Below are 21,986 nucleotides of genomic sequence, written 5' to 3'. Positions count from 1 at the left end.
CTAGCGTAAGCGAGGTTCCATGTTTGGCTGTGATTGGTCAGAAGCTGCCTGTATGATCCTACAGTGACTATTCTGCTTCACCAGGGAGTTACCGACACCCTGTCACACACTTAAAGGAGTAATCCATATTTCTAAGTCTGGTAATTCTGGCAATATCCGCTGATAGAGTCAAAAGTGGTGTATGTGGGTTCCTGAGCGAGTCGGGTGCAGTCCGTCGATGTCTAAGCCATGTTCTGCCATACGGGAAACCCACTACTGTCACCTTGGAACTACTACTACCGGACCCAGTCATATTCCCGAACACAACGAGCTTGGTTGGATGGCTTGATAACTACGATAAAGTGATTGCGCTTTGAGTTGGCATCTTTGACCGAGCCGTACATTTTGCTGCACCAAGGCATTCGTACACACAGTGAGTGCTATGCTGTGGTGGACATCCAGTTCATACAACAGTCGTGGATAGGGATCCTTCGGCGCGGGTAGAGCTACTTTACCGCGACAAAAAGTGAGACTTTCCTAGGCTTATCACTCGTTCTCGCTATACATCCGCAAGTTCATCCAAGACCAAGGGCCTCAGAGGAGAGACGTCATCTTGACAGATAAGGCGTATAGAATGGCACCTTTGTTGTGATCCCTTCTAAATGCCTCACACCCAATTCGCAGTTGGTAGTAAATTCTGATTCGAAGACACGGAGATCCTATTCCCATGGATCTTGGCAATCCAGTCGACAGGTACCCGCTAGGGCTCTAAAAACGAAGCGGACCAGCATGGTTAGCGAGCGTGTGCTTCGAATACCCGATGCCGCAGGACAAAGAGGGCCTGAAAGACTGAGTGAGTGGGAAGCGTCCAGTATGATTCCAGCATGGTCTCTGACAAGTGGAGCAGAGGCATTCATACAGGCTGTTCGGGTAAGGCACGGATACCTACTTGCTCAGTGACTCTGGTTTCCTTCTTGACTCGTTGGTTGGTTAGCTACTTGTGAGCTGGCAACGTAAGGCGGCATCTCACTGCATTAGTGAGGGGAAAAGCAATTCCAGAGTGTGACTGGCAATCCGAGGCCGCACTCATTGCGAGTCCATTATTCAAATCATTGTTGAAGTTCAGTGACAGCCAGAAGCTTAGCGTCTTAAGAGGGATACTAGGATTCACGAATGACCTTTGTTAAGTAGACAGCAATCAGTTATAGATTGCATTGGAGTGATCTAGATCATGTCATTGGGCAAAGTTGACTGCAAACGGGCTGCGGGCGGGGCACCCCGATAGTTGCACGTGATGGTTCATGTCGTAATTGGGCTGGTTGCCGCTCCGTTCTCCTCCTCACCTGCCCATATGCTCCGATGACCTGGAGAAGAAGGCGACTCTATTCTATTCGAGTATTTCCCTCACAATTTCGTTGTCGAGCTTCACATTCTTATTTCAGATCTTGCGGTGAGCAGCACAACCATCAGAATCACCTACATATGGCTGCAACGATTGCCTAGTGAAGGTGCGGTAACTGTCGGACACCGCTTTCCCGTCTGCCCCGTCATGGAGCTGGTGCAGAAAGAGCACGACCGGCTTTCCAAGAAGATCAAGGCCGGTCAAGGTATCAAGAATGTGCAGTCCACCATAGATTTGCTTCAGTCGGCACGAGATGCAATTGCTGCAGGTGCGTGTGCCTCGTCGGACGTTGCGCGGGTCTGACCCTGGAACTATACTGATCACGCGGACAATCCCAGATCCCAGTCAAGCATCCATTACACTGGCTAAGCTCCAGAATCCCGTCAAATCGTCTTTCGATTCCATCAATGATAGTCTTAAGGAAACACACAGTGGTCTCAACAAATACTCCAAGTCGTTAGATAAGGTAGCACGCGTCCGGCTCCTATGGTGAATGGCATATGTTAACTACTTCACTGTCGCAGTTATTCAAAGACCGGCCTTTGCCGAGCACCGAACATGATGTCCTTTCCTCCCAAGAACATCTTATCAACAGAGCTATCGCTATGCACCTTCTCCGAGAAGGACAGTTTTCCGTTGCATCAGAGTTCCTGAACGAAATGGCACAAAAGAAAGCGATCAAGAAGCAACAAGAAGGAGATATTGGGGCTATAGACGATGCGGCCTCGCTCTTAGATCTCGACGAAGTTCCGCCGGGCGAAGTACGGCAACAGTTCCACACTATGTACCATATTCTTCATGAGCTGAAGGAAAACAATAACCTGCTGCCGGCAATACAGTGGTCCAGGGAGAACAAGGAGGCTTTGGAGGCGAGGGGTAGTAACCTTGAGTTTGAATTGTGCAGGCTGCAATTCGTCTGGCTTTTCTACGGCGGACAACATCAGCAAGGTCCCAGTCCGGGTGGGCGGCAGGCAGCTTTGGAATATGGCAGGCGTGAATTCCACACATTCTTGCCCAGGTATCTACGCGAGGTCCAGCAGCTCATGGGTGCAATGGCCTTTTGCCCCAATCTGCGAGACTCCCCGTACAACCATATCTTCAACAACCCGTCGGCATGGTCCGATGTGGCACACTCATTCACGCGAGAGTTTTGCTCGCTACTCGGATTGTCGGCAGATTCGCCCCTATATGTTGCTGCTACTGCTGGTGCCATTGCGCTGCCGACGCTGTTGAAGTTACAGACTATCATGAAAGCCAAACGAACCGAGTGGACCACGGAGAACGAGCTCCCGGTAAGTCAAGTCGATGCGGACATGCCTGACGGTTCGTGAGCTGACTGGTGCGCCATATAGGTCGAGATCCCGCTACCCCCGTCGTATCTCTTCCATTCTATCTTTGTATGTCCCGTGTCAAAGGAGCAAACTACGGATGAGAATCCCCCCATGATGATGCCCTGTGGGCATGTTATCGCGGAGGAGTCACTCAAACGGTTGTGCAAGGGTAGCCGGTTCAAGTGCCCTTACTGCCCGAGTGAGAGTCACCCTCGGGAGGCGAGAAAGGTATTCCTCTAGTTGGACCGACAGGGTCAGTTCAGCAGATATAGCGGACATAAGTGCAGGCACATCTCCACACCGCAATGGGCGTCGGTTACACAATTTGCAAGCAGGCGTTATGGTATGGGCGTACATGGGTTGGGCAGGCTCAGGACCTGGGTTGTACATGGTTGTACATAACGCAACGTTTCGTTACTATGCTTGAAAGGATATAATATTATCAGCGTTTTATCGCCCAGTGTGTCGGCGGGGTAGGAATCTGAGCTATCAACTTCGAAGGTTAAACGCCTTCCAGCTTAGAAAGGACAAGACTAACAATCTCACAGTGAAAGGCTGTCTTCAGGAGATGCAAGCGGGTCCCTGCATGCGAAATTTAACTGTCTTACGGTATCGTGTGTATTCTCAAGGAGCGGCTGTTGATGCAACCGGTACGACGGTATGACAGACAAATAATTCCTAGATGGACCCGTGAGTCACGGATGGTGGATTCCGCCCATCCGCACCAACTGGACACGACGAGCCATGCTTTTGCGTTTAGTCAACGAGTAGTAATGACCAGGAAGAACCCTGTCCCCGCTGGCCATACAAACCATAGCTATCCACAAACTTGGATGCATCGAGTCTCTGCGCCGATCGCGGGTGTGGACGGAACGAAGAATGCCGGGCTGATTCGCTCTGGCGTCTCCAAGTCCCCACCTCCCAATCCCCCCCCTTGAAGCCATCATTGGCCAATGGCTCTCCCGTGACTGCGCGATCATTTGGCGATGCACAAAAAACCACTTTACGCGTCCATTACTAGCAGTACCTGCCGTTACGCGTTCGCTGCTCTTCCCCTCTCCGTGTCCCCTCCTGCACAGAGAGGAACATGCATCCTGGTCGAGTTGATCTATAATGCGTCAAATTCGACCAGGATCTGGAGATAAAATGGCTAGGGACTTTCCCTCGTTCCCTTTCCTCTGCGAGGAGTAAAGGATGGCCTGTGCTTGTGGTTCAGCAACCCCTTTCCAGAGACAAAGAAGGCACTCCAAATAGGAGAGGTCAAACATACATGTATCTGTCCAGTTCTTACCATCTCTTTCTACCACCTAGTATCCTACAGTACTACTACTACTAGTTTTATAATCGCAAGGACCCCCTGATTTCCATCTCCAGGGTCAATTTCTTTCTCCCCAGCTACTATTCCATCCCATCTCCCCCCGAATCCCTTCCCTCACAATGCTCTCCCAACAGCAACAACCACAGCAGCAGCAGGGCCTCCATCGCCCTAGCCCCAGAATCCTCTCCACAAAACGCCTACATTCCCACCACCCAGATAGCTTCTCCTCCAGATACCGAGCCGGCAAGGCCAAACCGCGATCTCGCGAACAATCAGTCGTCGCATCACGTCGTCTGCATCGCAGCAGACACACCCCCGACACACCCCCAGATGGAAGGTTCTTACACCCCTCTCTCTCCCTATCCTATCTCAGTAAAAATCAAAACCACCCACTAACCATAAGACCCCAATTCCACCAAATAGCAACTCCTCCCTCTCCCACGGCGTAATAACTCTCACCATCGGCCCAACCAAACGCCTCTTCGCCGCACACAAAGACATCCTCTGCGTCTCGCCCTACTTCGCAGCCCTCTGCAATCCTCCCAGCAATGACAGCTCCTCTTCTTCCTCCCCCTCTTCTTCCCCTTCCTCCTCACCCAGCCCTACCAAATCCATGAAACCAATCGACCTCCCCGACGAACAACCCGAAATCTTCTCCTGCGTCCTCGAATACCTCTACCGCGGCGACTACTACCCCCGTCTCCGCCACGACAAATCCACCAACACATGGGACTTGGAAACAACCCCCTCCTCCTCATCCTCTACTCCTAATACCAGAAATCATACTACCACTAATACCAAAGACACCACCGACCCCAGCGCCATCATCTTCCACCCAGCCGTAGGAGCAGAAATCCTCCGCGACACCGCAGTATAGTATGTCATGTCAACCCCTTTCCTCTCCAAACAAATAGACAATAAAAAACTCCATCCCATACTAACACAGTCATGTACTATATAGCTGCGCAGCCGAGAAATACTCCCTCGAGCATCTCAAACGCCTCTCGTTGAAAAAGCAAGGCCTCCACTCCAACATCCCCTGCCACATAATCCTGAGTAGTGCGCGGTATGCGTACATGCACACGCCGGATACGGAGAGTAAGCTGCGGGCGCATTATCTGGCGCTGATTATACGCAGTCGGGGAACGTTTAAGCGGAGTGGGACGATGCAGATGGAGATGGAACGTGGGGGGAAGTTGTTTTTTGATTTGTTTGTGGCGATGTGTAATCATATGGTGAGTTTTAAGTCCGCCCTTTCTTGAAATGGAGGATGTGCGGAGAGTGGCTAATTTATGGTGATCGACTGTAGGATGATCTTGAGGAAGCGGCGAGGGGTGAAGGGACGTGTTAGTGATATATGCAGCCCGGCTGGTTTGGGCGGATTGTTCTATTAGGTATAATGTATTGGGAGGGGATGGCATGGTTGTGTTGGGATGGATGGTTAGTGTATGCTATGTATTGCTTGATGCGATGTTTGTATAGTAATGTGTCTGTTATGGGGATTTATACAGAAATGCGAGATTGTATCTGTCATGAGGTCATGTTGTATTTATAACTGGTCTATCATGGTATAGATTACAGCGTTTTCAGCTTGAGCCAGGCAGTTGAGGCATGTCACCAGCACTAACTGTACGACTTGCGTAACTGCGGGGCATACCGTCCATTCATGTACCAGCGCTGTTGGAGGTATGGGTCCTGTAAGCGGTCATCTATGATATACATGCTGCATGGGAGCTGCTCAAAGGCCTGTTGTAGCGCATGTAATTGGCAAGCGATGCAGACGTCCCTGCCAAAGCCGTATTCTTGAAGGCTCTCGGGTAATGCCTTTCGGGCGATGGTATACTGGTGACCTGATATTGTTCGATAAGTGTGATAGGCCGTCATCGAAGATGCGATGACGGATGATAGCAGAGCTAAACCCCCGTTCCAGGGAATGCGGTGCCACCTTTGCTCAATACAACCATGCCGCGTTCACGGGCAATGTATCCTTTCATTAGTCCCTATAACTCTTGTCAGCTCAATGTTTCGATGGCGTACGGGCATCTCAATGCGCACCTTGTAGATAAGGTTTGACAGCAGACATTCAACCTCATCAATGTCTACGCGGGACCGATCGTCAGCATGAGTACCGATCCTTAACGCCGCTGCGAACTCGGCAACGGGAACCCGTGTGCGACGAATAGGAGGCTGTCCTTCCTTGGGTTCGTCGAATCCACCGGCGATGAAGACCTTGCGGAAGAGGTTCCGTAGAGCGATATCGCGTCCCCTTTCCAGGGGTAAGTATATGCGCCTCTTGACGAATTCTTCCTCTCCAGCTGTCATCGCGGCATCAAACCCGCGCAGGTCTCCCTTTTTGATACAGTCGCACAATGGACGGAAGAGCTTCTCTACACGAGGGAACGGTGCAAGAAGCTTTTTGCTGGGCAAAGTGTGTGTGGTGACAAGATGGCAGGGAACGAGGTAGGTGAGAATCAACCTGGAAGTAGTCAGCAATATAGCACGAAGACGACATGTACAGTACTGACTCTCTATTCTTCGTCGCAGATTTGTTGCACATCCTCCATGCGTACGACAGATGCTCTTCAGCCTAATAAACCCAGTTATTAGCAACAGAACCTAAAATAGGTGACTGAAGCACATACTTCCGCATAATTCTCATCCAGAAAGTGTATGACACCGACGTAGTACTCAAAGGTGACGATGTGAGACTTGGGAAAGGCGTCCAAGCTGGGAAGGTCGGCAGACGAGGCATTGAGGGCACGCAGCAAGTTCTTAGAAAGGCCAACGGTGTTGAGTTTGAAGTATGTCTTGAACAGCAGGTTTGTAGTGTCGTAGATGCCCCATTTTCGCGATTCCTCGATTGGTGCCCTAAACAACCTTAGCATGATATATCCACAACACTTCCGAATGTAGCTTACCGGTCACTTAGACACAAAGTAAACATCCTGTTAAGCACCCGTGTAGCTTCCTCCAGCTTTGGATTCTTGGCATCCGTCGCATCATCTTGAAAGCGATCGTCGAAAGTGACGGAGTCTTGGGCAGAAAGCTCAGCATCGGCCTTCATGGCGAAGGCCCGCAAATATCTTCCGACAGAGTACAAGCATGGCACCGTCCAGGCTTGCAGACTGCCTGTTGAGTAGCCCCTAATCAATTGATTTGCCGTATCCTTCCACGCATCAAATACTTTCACCCAGCTAGCATGTCTGGGGGAGTCGTCGAATCGAACAATCTCCCCCACGGCTTTCCAATAAGCGGTAAAGATGTCGACCCACGAGTTCTGTTCTTGCTTGGGAAGCTTCAGGCCATTTGCTTGAAAGAGCGAGTATCGGAGGTCGGCGGAAACATGTACGGCGTTAGAAAAGTAGTAGAATGACTTCAGACGGTCGGGGTACTCCGCAGTCGCGACTGGGGAGAGAGATGCCGCCAGGCGGGCACCAGAGCCGATCTTCTGGCCTTCCTTGAAATCATCGAAGATGTTGGACATGGTTGATGACTGCAAGGATGTAGAGATGGGTCGCGGGGAAGGAGGGGAAGGGTTCAACAGCGGACATGCATTCACGGCGATCGTACGTCCGAGCCACGGAGACCAACAATCGGCGTCACTGACAGAAGGAGTTCCAGGTCCATGAAGCCAGCCGCGGACGCGATCGGAGGAAGGTGGGGAAACTGCGGCGCCGCTCAGGGAATCCGTCTTATCTAATCACTGCTGCCACCTTGGCTGTGGCTAGTGTTCCAAAACAGGCAAGGTGGGCTACCAAGCCACACGGTCGCTTAGCCCTAAGCAGGGCTAAACCTAGCTCACAATCAACTGTTCCAAAAATCCTCCTTTCCGCGACGAGTCCAGCAGCCGGCACACCTCTCGTCGACTAACCACTACAGCGTCAACAATCAAAGTAAGCCCTACCTTTTTGATCTGCTCATCGACATATTGAAATTGTTACTGACTGAATTTACCAGATGGGTGAGTGAAATTTTCCAGAATTCCAATATTGTCTCCCAATGGTGGATCGGCTATTGCGATGTTCCCCCTGCGATCGTTGAACGACTTTTTTACGGCATCATTCTATCTCGGCGACATCGGGTCATAAAATCTTGATTGAAATTGGATTGGAATCGATCGGAAGCAAGAATGATGGGTGGAATCTTCAACTTTGGACGACTGATATGGGAGGACGAAATTTTCGATATCGTGGCGCACACATGAAATAATCGCAGAAGTATCGGCAACTCGCACAACTGTCAACAACGTTTCGCACGGAATATACGCAACGACTGAAACCATTGCACGAGGCAGTTCTCATCGGATGGGAGGACATGGCTGACTGGGATCCATAGGGCGTCTCACCGAGTACCAGGTCATTGGGCGTCACCTGCCCACCGAGGCTAACCCCACGCCCAAGCTGTACCGCATGCGCATCTTCGCGCCCAACACTGTTGTCGCTAAGTCCCGGTTCTGGTACTTCCTGACCCAGCTCCGCAAGGTCAAGAAGGCCAACGGTGAGATCGTCAGCATCAATGTGGTATGTGTGGCCGTCATGAAGCGACAAGTTGGCAGTGTTGGCTGACACCTGTCTTTTTTTCCCTCGATAGATCAGCGAGAAGCGCCCTACCAAGGTCAAGAACTTCGGTATCTGGCTCCGCTACGACTCCCGCTCCGGCACCCACAACATGTACAAGGAGTTCCGTGAGATGAGCCGCACCGAGGCTGTTGAGGCTCTCTACCAGGACATGGCTGCCCGTCACCGTGCCCGCTTCGGCTCCATCCACGTACGTTGAGATTCCTATCCTCTTTGACCCAGGAACATTGCGATCTAACTACGTTCCTACAGATCCTCAAGGTTGTTGAGATCGAGAACGCCGACAGCATCCGCCGCCCCTACATCAAGCAGCTCCTCTCCAAGAACCTCAAGTTCCCCCTGCCCCACCGTGCTGCCAACAGCAAGAAGGTGTTCGCTTACTCTCGTCCCTCTACTTTCGCGTAAATGTGACGTTTTGGGTTTGGGTGATCGGAGTGTGTGGATGAATGACTATGTTATGGCCATAGCATGCACGAAGGACACGGAGCACGCGGACAGGGCGTGTTTCCTCAACCCAGGTAATGGGACGGATGGTTTTTATGTCTCTTTAAGTCCTCTGCAGCGACCCTTTCAAGTTATATCAAAAAATACCGGGGTATTGTTTCTGTTTATTCTTGGACGGGGCATAGCGTACTGTAGACATCGTAGAACGCTTTGCGTAGTGCTGGTCCTACTATTCCACGAGGATCGAAATTCTTACCATAATCTACATCCGGAACCCACAATTTGGGGGTTTTCGATATATGTATGCAACAATCATCTATTCATGCTTCCCAGATTGTTTGCCAGTTGGGTTTATCTAATACCTGCAAATATAGGCTAGCATGCGGAACGTTATTTTTTTGTCCCAATATTATGGGTATATTTGTGGGACGTTGACAGAGCCTAGTCGCGGTGGCGTTTCTGGCTGGCTCGGGTTTAGCCATGTATATCCGTCGGATGTCGAGGGTGGCAGTGGGAAAACATATAACACGCTTGACATCATGGCTTCTTGCCTCAATGACTTCGTTCTCCTCCAGGTATTTGTGACACTACTTGTGTCCAGTCTATTCATTTGATCAGGGCCAAGTCATTCCACAAGAAACCCTTGACAATCTGGCCTGTAGAACGACGGCTTGTGGACAACAGATCCTGCTAGGCATATGGCGTACATACAGTACAGGAATTATTTTTGCGTTCTAAACTGTCGTTTCTGAAATAAAGACAGCTAAGCAGGGATTCTGTCAAGTATCTACAGAAACTGGGTTCGATTCCAGGTATGAATTTATCCGCTGGCGCTCGGCCATATTGCAGGTAGTATATGTTCTGTAAGGGAGGCCAGTAAGACAGGCGGCCATCGGGCTGTCTGGGGTCATTTCAGGAGACTTTTATAATAGTGTGCGGTTCACAAGGCCAGATATATAACCCCAGTATAGAGCATTTTCGTTCTTAAAAACCATCGACGAGAGTTACATAAAGATGGAGATGTATATCAAATGTCAGTTCGTAATTAGTAAAACGCCAGGCACGCGAGCGGCCCCATTGCGTCATGTGCGGAAACGGCGTCTCGGAGTCCGAGAGGGAGGAGCTTGAGACTAGTAATTACCTTTGCCGAAGGTCCTCTTCCCTCCGCTCTTGCTCCCTTGACCTTCCCTCTTCCTCTCACCACCCATTGAGCACGCATTGGTGTCTGTCATTCATTCAAAATGTTCGCTCGTCAAGCTTTCCGCTGCGCTCAGCCCCTCAAGCAGGTATGCTTCATCCCTCTTCACCTGAGCGCTGTTATTTTCCTACCCTTTTCGCCCTTCCCGATCTCTACCGACGACCGAATTTTGTGCTAATTCCGGCTTACCACAGGGCTTCCGCAAGTACTCCACGGAAGCGCCCAAGGGCAAGTCTTCCCTGGCCCCCATCTACGCCGCCGTTGGTATCACCGGTGTCGCTGTCGGTCTCTACCGCTACAACTCGGCCACCGCTGAGGCCCCCGCTGTTGTCGACCGCCCCAAGGTCTTCAAGGGTGGTGACCAAGGATGGTTTGACCTGAAGCTGTCCGAGATCGAGGTCCTGAACCACAACACCAAGCGCCTGCGCTTCGAGTTCGAGGACAAGGAAGCTGTCTCCGGCCTCCAGGTTGCCTGTATGTTGCCTTGCTCTGAAACAACCACCCGGACTCCTTACTCATGAACGCGCAGCTGCCCTCCTGACCAAGTTCAAGCCCGCCGACGCCAAGGCTGTCATCCGCCCTTACACCCCCACCAGCGATGAGGGTATGCTCTCACAATTCAGCCTCGAACACTTTTTGACATTCACTGACTCGGCGCAGAAACACCCGGCTACATCGACCTTGTCGTCAAGGTTTACCCCAACGGACCCATGTCCGAGCACCTGCACAGCATGAACGTCGGCCAGCGCCTGGACTTCAAGGGCCCCATCGTCAAGTACCCCTGGGAGACCAACAAGCACAACCACATCTGCCTGATTGCTGGTGGTACCGGTATCACCCCCATGTACCAGCTTGCCCGTGAGATCTTCAAGAACCCCGAGGATCAGACCAAGGTCACCCTGGTCTTCGGTAACGTCAAGGAGGAGGACATCCTCCTGAAGAAGGAATTCGAGGAGCTCGAGAACACCTACCCCCGCCGCTTCCGTGCCTTCTACGTCCTGGACAACCCTCCCAAGGAGTGGACCGGCGGCAAGGGCTACATCAACAAGGAGCTCCTGAAGACCGTCCTCCCCGAGCCCAAGGAGGAGAACATCAAGATCTTTGTCTGCGGTCCCCCCGGCATGTACAAGGCCATCAGTGGCACCAAGAACAGCCCTACTGACCAGGGCGAGCTGTCCGGTATCCTGAAGGAGCTGGGCTACTCTAAGGAGCAGGTCTTCAAGTTCTAGACGGGGTGTACATGAGGAGAGATAAATTCATTGATAGGAAAGAAAGAACATGCCATGTCATTATAGAACGATTTGAGCGTGTAGAATGTATACCTACTTGCGATAAACACAAAAATTCAAACAGTGTTCTACAAGACATAGATGCCACGCCTGGTCGGTCAAATAGCGCGCGAGAGGTATCTCCGGGGGAGTAAGCAGCCCCTCACTACCACGATAAGCAGGGGACCTACTAAGCACAAGCACAAGCACCAAGGCGTCCCATGCGCTTACGCAGAAAAGTAAACAAGACCCTGCCCCGCAAGAACAAAGAAAGAAATCCAGCAAAACACCAAATGGATGATAAAACCATTGTGTGCTGAATCAATCGCTGCACAATATTGATCAGTTACACATTACTACTTATTTCATCTTTACCTGAGCAATGCCATTGACGAGATTACTATGTTTAAGAAACCTTTTCCTTCACACCTGTATGATCAATAGTACTAGCTACAATGATATGATTATAATAATTTCTCGGGATCTCGATAGTGATATATATCTCTGGCATATAGTATTGCGGTTGTAGTTACAGATAGTACGATTTACATATTGTTTGATCAAAGAGTTGTCGCGCCATCACAATCAACTAACTTCAGTATTCATGCCGTACTACTAGTAGTAACTGAAATATATTTCCATAAACCCCCCAACAATGAGATCAACTACAAACTGAGATAGTATCTACTAGAATTGAAATGAATTGACTGAAACAATCAGATCAAAAAGTACATCAGATTGAAGATTAATATTTTAATATCTGAACACACAAAAATAAACCCCACATGATGATAATATGATGTATCATAAGATGCGCGCCCGCGTGTCATCATGGTAGATAAACAGCAGCAGCAGGCTGCAGAAAGATGCAAAATTTCTTCCCGTTGCTCGGGGGAAAAGAAGATTGAAGAGTGCTGGTGCGGCAGCGCGCGCGGGGTAGCCACAGCAGTAGACTCGTTTGTTGCTGCTAAGTAACTTGCCAGGGTTTGGGGGTGGTTGCGTGGGATGGACCATCTACTACTACTACTGTGTAGGTGCGCAGCTACGCGGATGCGCCGGGTGTGGGGTGGCTGACCAGCATGAGGAGTAAGTACTGTCATCTACATTTTCAGGGTTGCGATTGGATATATATATGTGTTGGGATGGTTGTTGATGAGTTTTGTGAGTAGTGTGAGTTTATGCGACAAATGCGCAGTTATTTTTAACCTATCTTTGAATTCTATGTTGTTGGAATCGGTGATTCTTCAATGGGATTGTCAAGGTTGGGTACATAGGTTCTGAGAGAGGGGGATGGGATTGTTTGCTTGCTGTGCCGGAAGGGTTCGGGGGAAGATGGGCAGGTGGTGGCGGGCTACAGTACAGTAGTGGGTTTCAGCGAGTTTCAGGGCGATGGTTTGTGGGAGGAGGGGTTGCTCAGGTTAACAGGTTAGGCCCGGGTGCCAAGGGGGGCCCTGCAGCAGCAGCAGCAGCAGCAGCAAAAGAGTGGAAAGACCAGGAAGGCCCCTCCTCCTTGAGAGAATTAGCGGGAAAGGCCTTCTAGAGACACCGGGAGGGGGGGAGGACAGTAGCCCAGGTTTAGGGAAGGCAGACCCCCTAAAGGCCACTATGATTAGGGAGGGACGATCAGCCCGAAGAAAGAGAAGAAGAGTTCCCTAAGCCCAAAACAGCGAGGGGAGGCCAGCGGCGAACGGGGCAGTATTTAGGAGGCCTCGTCCCGCTAAACTGGACCCCGCTAGCGAGCGAAAAATCTTCTTTTCTTCCCGTCATCGCCCTTCCCTCTCTTTCCCTTCTTCCTTAACATTACTTGTGTTCGCCGCCCCCCCCCATATCTCATCCATTAATCGTTTCGGTGTGGTTGCCCGCCCCCCGCCGTCTGCTCATTCCATCATGTCTCGCCGCGAAGATTCCAAGGCTAGGGATGACACTGTCACCGTTAACGTTGAAGATTTTACCCGCACTCGCGACAGTGTAAGTTAATTTTGGTTTTCTGATGTATCTTTTCTTTCCGTCGTTTTGCCCTCCGGCGCGCGCGCGGCCTGCCGACTGCTTCCCTTAAGCTACGGTGGACGGGCGCTGCGCTGGCCTCGCACCCCCCAAAATTCACCACCACGCGTCCGTAAACAAAAGGCCGCCCCGACGGGCTCTGCGCGACGCCTTTGGCTTTCATTTCCCCTCTCAACCCAGCTTTGTACCATTCCTTGGGTGTTCGCATTTGAATCCTCTGGCTTTATTTCCTTTGCAGCTGGCTTTTCAGCTTTGATTTCCCTTTGTTTGCCCTCTTATTCGCTTCTGTAATCGCACCGCGCGTTTCCTTGGTTTCGCGCCACGCCTTTCCCACTCCCCATGGCCCGGCGCGGACGCTCATCTCCAGAGCGGGCGCCATCAGCAGCGCCTGCCCCGGCGCTGGTGGCGCCCATTTCCCGTGCTACCGTTGCCATCCATACCATCACTTCCGGCATCCGCACCGTCGCCCATGCTGCTCCCCAACAAGCCCCACTAATTCATTCGCAGGTTGTCTCCAGCCTAGTGCAACTGTCGGCCGCGGTCTCTGAGCTGACCAAGGCCTACCTCAACCATGCCGACACTGTCCTGGGTCGCACCCCCACTGCTCTGGACATCAGTAGCATCACCGGCATCACCAGCTCCCTGTATGAGTCTGGTCTGCTTGGTGCGCGCGCTACCAGCCCTGGCGCCAAGTCCGAAGTGGGCGAGAAGAAGAAGCGCAAGCGTGCTCCCCCGGACCCCAACGCTCCCAAGCGCGCCTTGACTCCCTTCTTCCTTTACATGCAGCACAACCGCTCCCGTATTGCTGAGGAGCTGGGTCCCAATGCCAAGCCCAAGGAGGTTTCTGACGAGGGTACTCGCCGTTGGGCTGAGATGCCTGAACCCCAGAAGGAGGTATGTCGACTTGCACTTTTGATCACGAAAAGCACCGTTGCTAATTCGCGCACAGGTCTGGAAGAAGCTGTATGCGGACAACCTTGCCATCTACAAGGAGAAGGTGAAGGCCTACAAGGCTGGCCTCCCTTACTCGGACGATGCCAAGGCTGCCAGCCAGCTGCACCAGGGTATTGAGGGCGCCGAGGCCACCGAGGCGTCTGAAGATGAGGAGCAGGAATCCGAGGAAGAGTCCGAGGAGGAGTCTTCTCCCGAGCCGGTCAAGGAGCCCACTCCCCCGCGCAGCACCAAGCGTCGTCGCAGCGAGGGCAAGCCTGCTGCCAAGGAGGCACCGACCCCCAGCGAGAAGAAGAAGGAGTCTCCCGAGAAGAAGAAGCGTGGCGCTGCTGCTCGCAAGGAGAAGGAGCAGGAAGAGACCCCTGCTCGCAAGGCTGCAGGTGGCGAGAACAAGCGCGCCACCAAGAAGAAGCGCAAGAGCGAGGCCGGTGCTGAGGAGTAAGTATGACCAGTATGAGGCGATTGGTGGTCTTGATCTGGAGAAGGTATGGTGTTCAAATTGGAATTGGGCGCCTGTCTACTGCCACTGGTAGTTGCTACATGATGTAAATTTTGTCCCTTTATATGACTACTCTTTGTGTGTGTAGCATATTGCGGATTGATTTGTTGGGAGCCATTGCTATTGGGGTTGCTGTGTTATCTTTTTTACGTTCCTAGGGCCTGTTGGCGTCTTGACTGTTTTGCGCTTTGCGGGGTGTTATGCAGTTGGGGCTGGGTCATTGGTAGTTCAATTTGAATGGAAGACAAAAAAAAGGAATAAAAAGGAAAAAGAAAAAGCTTGTTTTCAACCTAAATGACAGCTTATACATTGACTAGTCCAGTAGCAGCATGTAGAATGTAGATACTAGCTCAAATAGATGTTACGGTGGTGGTATCATTCCCCGGGGTACATATTGGGCTGAAGCGAACTGATAGCGACTAGACTGAAAGGGGAAAGAAGTGGAGGCTGCAGTGGCCGGCGAGTGCCGATGTTCAGTTCCAAAACTCCAAGCGAAGTTTCCCGATTGACTGCAAGCCGTTAGTCACCTGGTCCAAGCCGGGCTGCCATAGGTCGATGTCATGCTTATCAGCAGCTGCCGACCGCTTATCGGGCAATGGCTTCGCTCGTTTCGCGAAAGTATGAGGATGCCAAAGATGGAATGTCTAGATATCCCCACCTTTTCCACTTTTACCTCCCGATCCGGCGCGCCTTTTCTCCCCCGGCCGTGGCGTTTAAATTCCTCTCCCGAGCCTGCGTCCCTGGTCCATTCTGGCCTGTCAACTTCTCCAAAATAACAACAAAGTCCGCGTTCGCTATCTGACATCTCATATTGTTGCCCGCCCACCTCTTCCACCCCCAGAAAACCCGCCTTGCGTCGGAGGTTGGGTCCGCTGCTTCATTCTTGGTCCCGCGAGGACGTCTGTGATTTCGAAGTCAAGGGCATTTTCACTGCCAGCCCAGCATGCATTTGAGTCCCAAGGAGGTATGCTGCGACATTTGCCGCACTAAACTACTCGAATTAGGTGGAGTGACTGACTTTCTGCTCTTCTCTCCAGCTTGACAAGCTCGTTATCTCTCAGCTGGGCTTCCTGGCTCAGCGTCGACTGGCTCGCGGTATTCGTCTCAACCATGCCGAAGCTGCGGTATGTTGCATATTAGCTCCATTTCATGCGCATCGTGATTTGCTGGAAACATGACTGACGATCTTTGGTAGGCGTTGATCTCGTCCAACCTGCAGGAGGTAAACAGCCCACCACTCCGAGAAAATCACCTTGATCATCCCTGTTAACTCCTGTTCCCCGATTACAGCTGATCCGCGATGGACAATACTCCGTAGCCGATCTCATGTCTATCGGAAAGAGCATGCTGGGTCGCCGGCACGTTCTCCCCTCCGTCGTTTCTACCCTGTACGAATTACAGGTAGAAGGAACATTCACCACCGGTACCTATCTCGTGACCGTACACAACCCTATCAGTAGCGACGATGGAGACCTTGAAAAGGCTCTTTACGGCAGTTTCCTCCCCATTCCCCCGGCAGATGCCTTCCCCGACCCCGACCCGGATGACTACGAACCCGAGAAGACGCCCGGAGCCATAATACCCGTGAAGAACGAACGTATCGTCCTAAACGAGGGAAGGAGGCGAATCAAGCTCAAGGTAATGAGCAGGGGTGACCGTCCTATCCAGGTCGGTTCGCACTATCACTTCATCGAAACCAACCCGCAGCTGCACTTCGACCGCCTTCGATCCTATGGATATCGACTCGACATTCCCGCTGGTACGTCGGTACGATTCGAACCCGGAGACACCAAGGTGGTTACGCTCGTGGAAATTGGAGGCCACCAGGTTATCCGTGGAGGTAACTGCATCGCGTCCGGCAAGGTCGATCTTGCTCGTGCTGAGGAGATCATGGCCCGTCTGCAAGTGCAGAACTTCGCCCATGTTCCCGAACCTACTGCCGATAGCGCGCTGGTACCTACACCATTCTCGATGGATCGTGAGGCCTATGCGCGCATGTTTGGCCCTACTACTGGTGATCTCGTGCGTCTGGGTCTGACCAACCTCTGGGTTCGTGTGGAGAAGGACTACACATCTTATGGAGACGAGTGTACATTCGGCGGTGGCAAGTCTATTCGAGATGGCATGGGCCAATCTTCGGAAAAGTCTACGGAGCATGCTCTGGACACCGTTGTCACGAACGCTCTGATCATCGACTGGACTGGTATCTTCAAGGCTGATATTGGAATCAAGGATGGGCTCATTGTGGGCATTGGTAAAGCTGGAAACCCTGATATCATGGATGGTGTCACCCCGGGCATGACTATCGGCTCCTCAACCGATGTTATTGCAGGTGAAAACAAGATCGTCACAGCTGGTGGTTTCGACACTCATATCCACTTCATTTGCCCCCAGCAGGTGGATGAGGCGCTCGCCTCTGGTATCACAACGTTCTTGGGAGGAGGAACCGGTCCTTCGACTGGCTCCAATGCCACAACTTGCACGCCTGGTCCCGTTCACATGCGCCAGATGCTCCAAGCCTGCGACCGTCTGCCCATCAACGTTGGTATCACCGGTAAAGGTAACGACTGCGGTGGCGTAAGCATCGAGGAGCAGATCTACGCTGGTGCCGCCGGATTGAAGCTGCACGAAGATTGGGGTTCTACGCCCGCCGCTATCGACAGCTGCCTCGACCTGTGCGACAAGTTCGACGTCCAGTGCATGATTCATACCGACACTCTGAACGAATCCGGATTTGTTGAGCAAACCATTGAATCATTCAAGAACCGCACTATCCACACTTACCACACCGAAGGTGCCGGAGGTGGTCACGCTCCGGACATCATCTCGGTCGTGGAGCACCCCAATGTCCTCCCCAGTAGTACCAACCCAACTCGTCCCTTCACTCTCAACACCCTCGATGAACATCTGGACATGCTCATGGTCTGCCACCATCTGTCCAAGAACATTGCCGAGGACGTTGCCTTCGCCGAGTCTCGTATCCGTGCCGAAACCATTGCGGCTGAAGATGTCCTTCACGACCTTGGCGCTATTAGCATGATGTCCTCCGACTCCCAGGCTATGGGTCGTTGCGGTGAAGTCATCCTGCGGACGTGGAACACCGCACACAAGAACAAGGAGCAGCGTGGCCCGCTGCCCGAGGATGAAGGCACCGGTGCCGACAACTTCCGCGTGAAACGCTACGTCAGCAAGTACACCATCAACCCGGCCATCGCGCAGGGTATGTCCCATATGATCGGCAGTATCGAGGTCGGCAAGATCGCCGATCTTGTCCTGTGGACGCCCAGCGCGTTTGGTGTGAAGCCAACGCAAGTGGTGAAGAGCGGCATGATCGCCGTGTCAGTGATGGTACGTCCCCCCTCCTATAAATTTACTCCTAAAAACGCACATGCTAATGAAAACCAGGGTGACCCCAACGCATCCATTCCCACCGTCCAACCCGTCATCATGCGTCCCCAATTCGGCGTAAGTCATCACCACCATCGCAATCTAATCCCTCACCACTAACCAGAATACTCAGGCCCTCGTCCCCTCCACATCCATCACCTTCGTCTCCCAAGCCTCCCTCGACGCAGGCGTGGTCCAATCCTACAACCTGCAAAAACGCGTCGAAGCCGTCAAAAACTGCCGCAACATCGGCAAAGCCGACATGAAATTCAACGACATCATGCCCAAAATGCACGTCGACCCGGAAAGTTACCGTGTCGAGGCGGATGGTGTGCTCTGCGATGCCGAACCGGCAGGCAGTCTGCCCTTGACACAGGATTACTTCGTTTATTAAGCAAAGATATCTCTTCGGGTGGATGTTTTGGGTTGTTTGCTTTTCTTCTTATGTATAGACTTTTCTTTTCTCTTCTTTTTACGATATTTTATGAAAGGCTTTAGGTGGGTTGTTTGAAGGGGGTAGGTAGGATTAATGCATGAGATGGAAGGAGGGAAGGAAGGAGGATTGTATATAGTAACCTGACCTGACCTGACTTACGTGATGAGCCATGCATGATATGAATTGCATTTATTTCTCTTATTTCCTTATAGTACATGAAGCATTATGATATGTATGTAGACCGCATGACTGACCTAATCAGAGCTCAATCTCTTCTTCGGTATGATTATCCCCAGTTGATATGAGCGAAACTGCCGCCCACGCTTCAAAGCTATCTGCTCGCGCGGCTAGATATGCGTCCCGGCGGATTTGGGCTGATACCGATCGTCGAAGACTTTGCTGTCGGTGGCGATGACGATAATGAGGAGTGATATGGTCTGCTGTGCCGTCATAATTGGGTATTATACTTTCTTCATCCTGTTGTCGTTGTTGCTCGATGCTTGTCTCCTGTTCCTGGGACTCGAATGTTGATGATGCTAAGGAGAGCGGTTCGCTGGATTGGCTGTTGGATTGGGGTTGGGTTTGGTTCTCATTGTCATCTGAGTGTGGTGGTGGTGTGGCTGAGGGCTGAGTGTATGTTATTGAATGTTGGGGGTCTGGGTTGGTGTTGATAATGGAAGAGGATGTTTGTGTTTGTATTGATGAGATGTGTTTGGCCGTTATTGTAGTATGAGGTGGGTTGTCTAGTGGAGGATGCGGGGTTGGAGCGATTTCAGACTTAGGTAGTTCGAATTCTTTCTCGGCCAAAGAAGAAGGGAGGGAGTCGAGCTGGTAGAGTGCTCGTTCGGAGGGCACGGCGTTGTTGAGCATGTGCCAGGCACGGCGGATCTCGTCGCGGCGTGCCTTTGCGGTTTCTGGGGATGGGGTGGGGATGACGAGAGGATGGTTCGTGGGTACTGGGGTGGGCTCTTCGATTGGCTCAAGGGACGATGGAAGGGGGATTCGATCTGAGGAGGACAGTAGATCAGAGATGGCTGCGGGGGGTGGAGGGTGGCTTGGTTGGAATGGTTCTGGTATACTGCTGTCTACCATGCTGGATGTTTGTTGGCTGGACTGTGTTGTAAAGGAACCTTCGTAGCGGGCTCGTTTTCTTGCTCGTATCTCTGGATCGTTTGCTGTTAGGTCCCGCATCTGCTGGTCGTGGGCGAATCCACTCGCGCTGCAGAGGTGCCCGAATAGGGTTTGCATGGATACTTCCTCGTCCCAGCTCACAGGATCGACTGTGCAAGGGTGTACATCTTTGGGCTTGAATGCGGAAACGAGATGGCACAACTCGGAGTATGAGGAGTGGCGGGAGTAGGGGAAGTGCTATGGACGTTAGAGAGTATTTAAGGGCAGAGGTTTATGATGAATACGTACAATGCTCTTGGGGAGGGATTTGCCTTGTCTGTCTCGTAGATGTGTGTGCTGATTCATTTTGCTCGATGTAGTATCGTCATCAGGACGGCCACGACTCAGTATGCCCACGAGGTCTTCTAGAGGCAAGTCATGTGCTTCTTTCATTCCGTAGTTGTCAAGAGATAGTGCTTTGGTTTTTGATCGGAACGCGTCGGTAAGAGCCTGTCTCGTCTGAGAGAGTGCACTAGTATCTTGAATGCGCTCGGAACAGAGCTTTTCTAACTGTTCCAGTGCCGACTGGTCCGGGAGCTCGAGTTCATGGACTTGGTATAGATCACCGCCTCCCCCACCAGCCCCGATCTCGGGCATCTCTGAGCCATCATTTGTGCGGGTCACAATTGGCGTGATGCGGACGGTGTCTTGAGACGCAGCCGCGGAGCAGTGGACGCCTGGCTCGCAGCTATGGATGCGGGAATTCTCATCCTCGCTAAGGCAGCCTGGAACGAACCGATTACCGAGTTCATATCCACAGAGGAAAGGAGCGTCGTTCACACCGCGTGCGGCTAGTGACCTGTATAGATCCATTTGGTATCGGTCCACGTGGATCTGGTTGTATCAGCACAACAGCTTGGTTGTTGTAGAAAACAATACGCACCTTCGAATCGAGGGCAGCTGACAGTGCCATCCAGACTTCTTCGTAGCCAAAGGTCCAAGCCCGAAGATAGAATGTAGTGCTGTCTGGATACGCTTGGACTTTGTTCAGAAGTTCTTTCAAGCCCTCTGCCTTTGATGGAAAGGTATGACATACATGCGACGGACGGGCAAAGGTGTTGTCAATGTATATGTTGTCTAGCTGCTTGATTCCCAGGGTATAGGGGACGAGAACGGGATTCCGGATAATGCTGTTAACCCACCAGGGTTCAGCTACAGTCCATTAGCAGGGAAATAAGCTTGCGGAAGCTAGTGAAGAGACTACATACCGCGAATATCGCCAGTATACAGTATAGCCTTTCCATTCCCCTCTATCAGAAACATTACTGCGCCTGTGCAGTGATTTGCATCGAACAGAGTGACTCTGATTGACAGCCGTGGGGTGAGATCCAGCTCCGTTGGCGTGTTCAACGGGATTGGCCTCTGTGCCAGTGAGTTTACTATAATGAAAAGGGTTTAGAATACATACCAGAAGCTTAGACAGATGCTTATAATGCAGCTTCCGGGACTCTAGGATCCCTTTGCTAAAGTTCATACGATGAGGATACTTTTCGATACGCAGGAGCATCTGGGAGAAGATGAGCTTGTGCTACGGCAGGATTTAGAATGATAAGCACCTCTCGAGTCGCTGCAGAGCAGTATATAAACGGAGTTCTAAATGACTCCAGCCCTTGAAGATGGTCACTGTGAACATGGCTGAGAAAACAGGCGAGCGGAGGCGGCCTGTCTGGGTTCTTGCGGAAGTAGTCAACTGCATGACTTTTTTAGAGTTGATATTCACCTATCGGGAGTTTACCAAGTTCTTACTCTGAATGGAGGGAAATTCTACAGTGCATTAGAGAACAGACTTAGCTTATCGAGGGATCGGAAGTATACACCTACCCCGGACAAACCCATCGAAGGTCGACATTAATTAGACGTGGTTGCGTCACAATGGACGGAGGCTGGAGCGGCACGCAACTTAATTCATCCTGGGACGATAGAATTGTACCGTCGACAAAAGCGGCATGTGAAATGATGACGATGACAATAATGATGATGAGTTGGAAGGAGAGACGAGAAGATGGCAAAAAGAAGAGGCAG

At 51.6% G+C, this 21,986-nt stretch overlaps 8 protein-coding genes across 8 annotated transcripts; 6 read left to right on the top strand and 2 right to left on the bottom strand.

The window, feature by feature from the left end:
* Window positions 1-1,528: 1,528 nt before the first annotated feature.
* On the top strand, window positions 1,529-2,952 carry AtWU_05293 (ubiquitin-protein ligase RMD5; the record flags this gene model as incomplete). The annotated part of the gene is made up of 4 exons (XM_035500403.1): window positions 1,529-1,649; window positions 1,720-1,847; window positions 1,906-2,673; window positions 2,734-2,952. 4 exons carry the CDS (start codon window positions 1,529-1,531, stop codon window positions 2,950-2,952), a joined length of 1,236 nt encoding a protein of 411 aa, XP_035356296.1.
* Window positions 2,953-4,149: 1,197 nt separating this feature from the next.
* AtWU_05292 (BTB/POZ domain-containing protein) lies at window positions 4,150-5,381 on the top strand (the record flags this gene model as incomplete). The annotated part of the gene is made up of 4 exons (XM_035500402.1): window positions 4,150-4,367; window positions 4,454-4,906; window positions 4,992-5,265; window positions 5,340-5,381. The coding sequence occupies 4 exons, from the start codon at window positions 4,150-4,152 to the stop codon at window positions 5,379-5,381; spliced, it is 987 nt and encodes a 328-aa protein (XP_035356295.1).
* Window positions 5,382-5,943: 562 nt separating this feature from the next.
* On the bottom strand, window positions 5,944-7,514 carry csn12 (the record flags this gene model as incomplete). Its single annotated transcript, XM_035500401.1, has 5 exons — window positions 5,944-6,030; window positions 6,086-6,506; window positions 6,556-6,617; window positions 6,673-6,898; window positions 6,949-7,514. 5 exons carry the CDS (start codon window positions 7,512-7,514, stop codon window positions 5,944-5,946), a joined length of 1,362 nt encoding a protein of 453 aa, XP_035356294.1.
* A 473-nt stretch (window positions 7,515-7,987) lies between these two features.
* AtWU_05290 (60S ribosomal protein eL20) lies at window positions 7,988-9,012 on the top strand (the record flags this gene model as incomplete). The annotated part of the gene is made up of 4 exons (XM_035500400.1): window positions 7,988-7,991; window positions 8,366-8,550; window positions 8,621-8,797; window positions 8,860-9,012. The coding sequence occupies 4 exons, from the start codon at window positions 7,988-7,990 to the stop codon at window positions 9,010-9,012; spliced, it is 519 nt and encodes a 172-aa protein (XP_035356293.1).
* A 1,280-nt stretch (window positions 9,013-10,292) lies between these two features.
* Window positions 10,293-11,478, top strand: AtWU_05289 (cytochrome b5 reductase family protein; the record flags this gene model as incomplete). The annotated part of the gene is made up of 4 exons (XM_035500399.1): window positions 10,293-10,337; window positions 10,444-10,723; window positions 10,779-10,853; window positions 10,910-11,478. The coding sequence occupies 4 exons, from the start codon at window positions 10,293-10,295 to the stop codon at window positions 11,476-11,478; spliced, it is 969 nt and encodes a 322-aa protein (XP_035356292.1).
* Window positions 11,479-13,404: 1,926 nt separating this feature from the next.
* Window positions 13,405-14,914, top strand: AtWU_05288 (HMG-box; the record flags this gene model as incomplete). Its single annotated transcript, XM_035500398.1, has 3 exons — window positions 13,405-13,485; window positions 14,029-14,415; window positions 14,471-14,914. The coding sequence occupies 3 exons, from the start codon at window positions 13,405-13,407 to the stop codon at window positions 14,912-14,914; spliced, it is 912 nt and encodes a 303-aa protein (XP_035356291.1).
* Window positions 14,915-15,914: 1,000 nt separating this feature from the next.
* On the top strand, window positions 15,915-18,752 carry AtWU_05287 (urease Ure; the record flags this gene model as incomplete). Its single annotated transcript, XM_035500397.1, has 6 exons — window positions 15,915-15,935; window positions 16,009-16,095; window positions 16,167-16,193; window positions 16,262-18,319; window positions 18,377-18,436; window positions 18,492-18,752. 6 exons carry the CDS (start codon window positions 15,915-15,917, stop codon window positions 18,750-18,752), a joined length of 2,514 nt encoding a protein of 837 aa, XP_035356290.1.
* A 300-nt stretch (window positions 18,753-19,052) lies between these two features.
* Window positions 19,053-21,813, bottom strand: AtWU_05286 (putative DNA repair protein; the record flags this gene model as incomplete). Its single annotated transcript, XM_035500396.1, has 8 exons — window positions 19,053-20,162; window positions 20,214-20,798; window positions 20,848-21,116; window positions 21,173-21,326; window positions 21,373-21,471; window positions 21,521-21,654; window positions 21,711-21,728; window positions 21,786-21,813. 8 exons carry the CDS (start codon window positions 21,811-21,813, stop codon window positions 19,053-19,055), a joined length of 2,397 nt encoding a protein of 798 aa, XP_035356289.1.
* Window positions 21,814-21,986: the final 173 nt, after the last annotated feature.

Source organism: Aspergillus tubingensis, assembly GCF_013340325.1.
Source record: "Aspergillus tubingensis WU-2223L DNA, scaffold_7, whole genome shotgun sequence".
NCBI classification, from domain to species: Eukaryota; Fungi; Ascomycota; class Eurotiomycetes; order Eurotiales; family Aspergillaceae; genus Aspergillus; species Aspergillus tubingensis.
The sequence above is the reverse complement of the archived record's forward strand: the minus strand, read 5'-3'. Positions and strand labels throughout refer to the sequence as shown.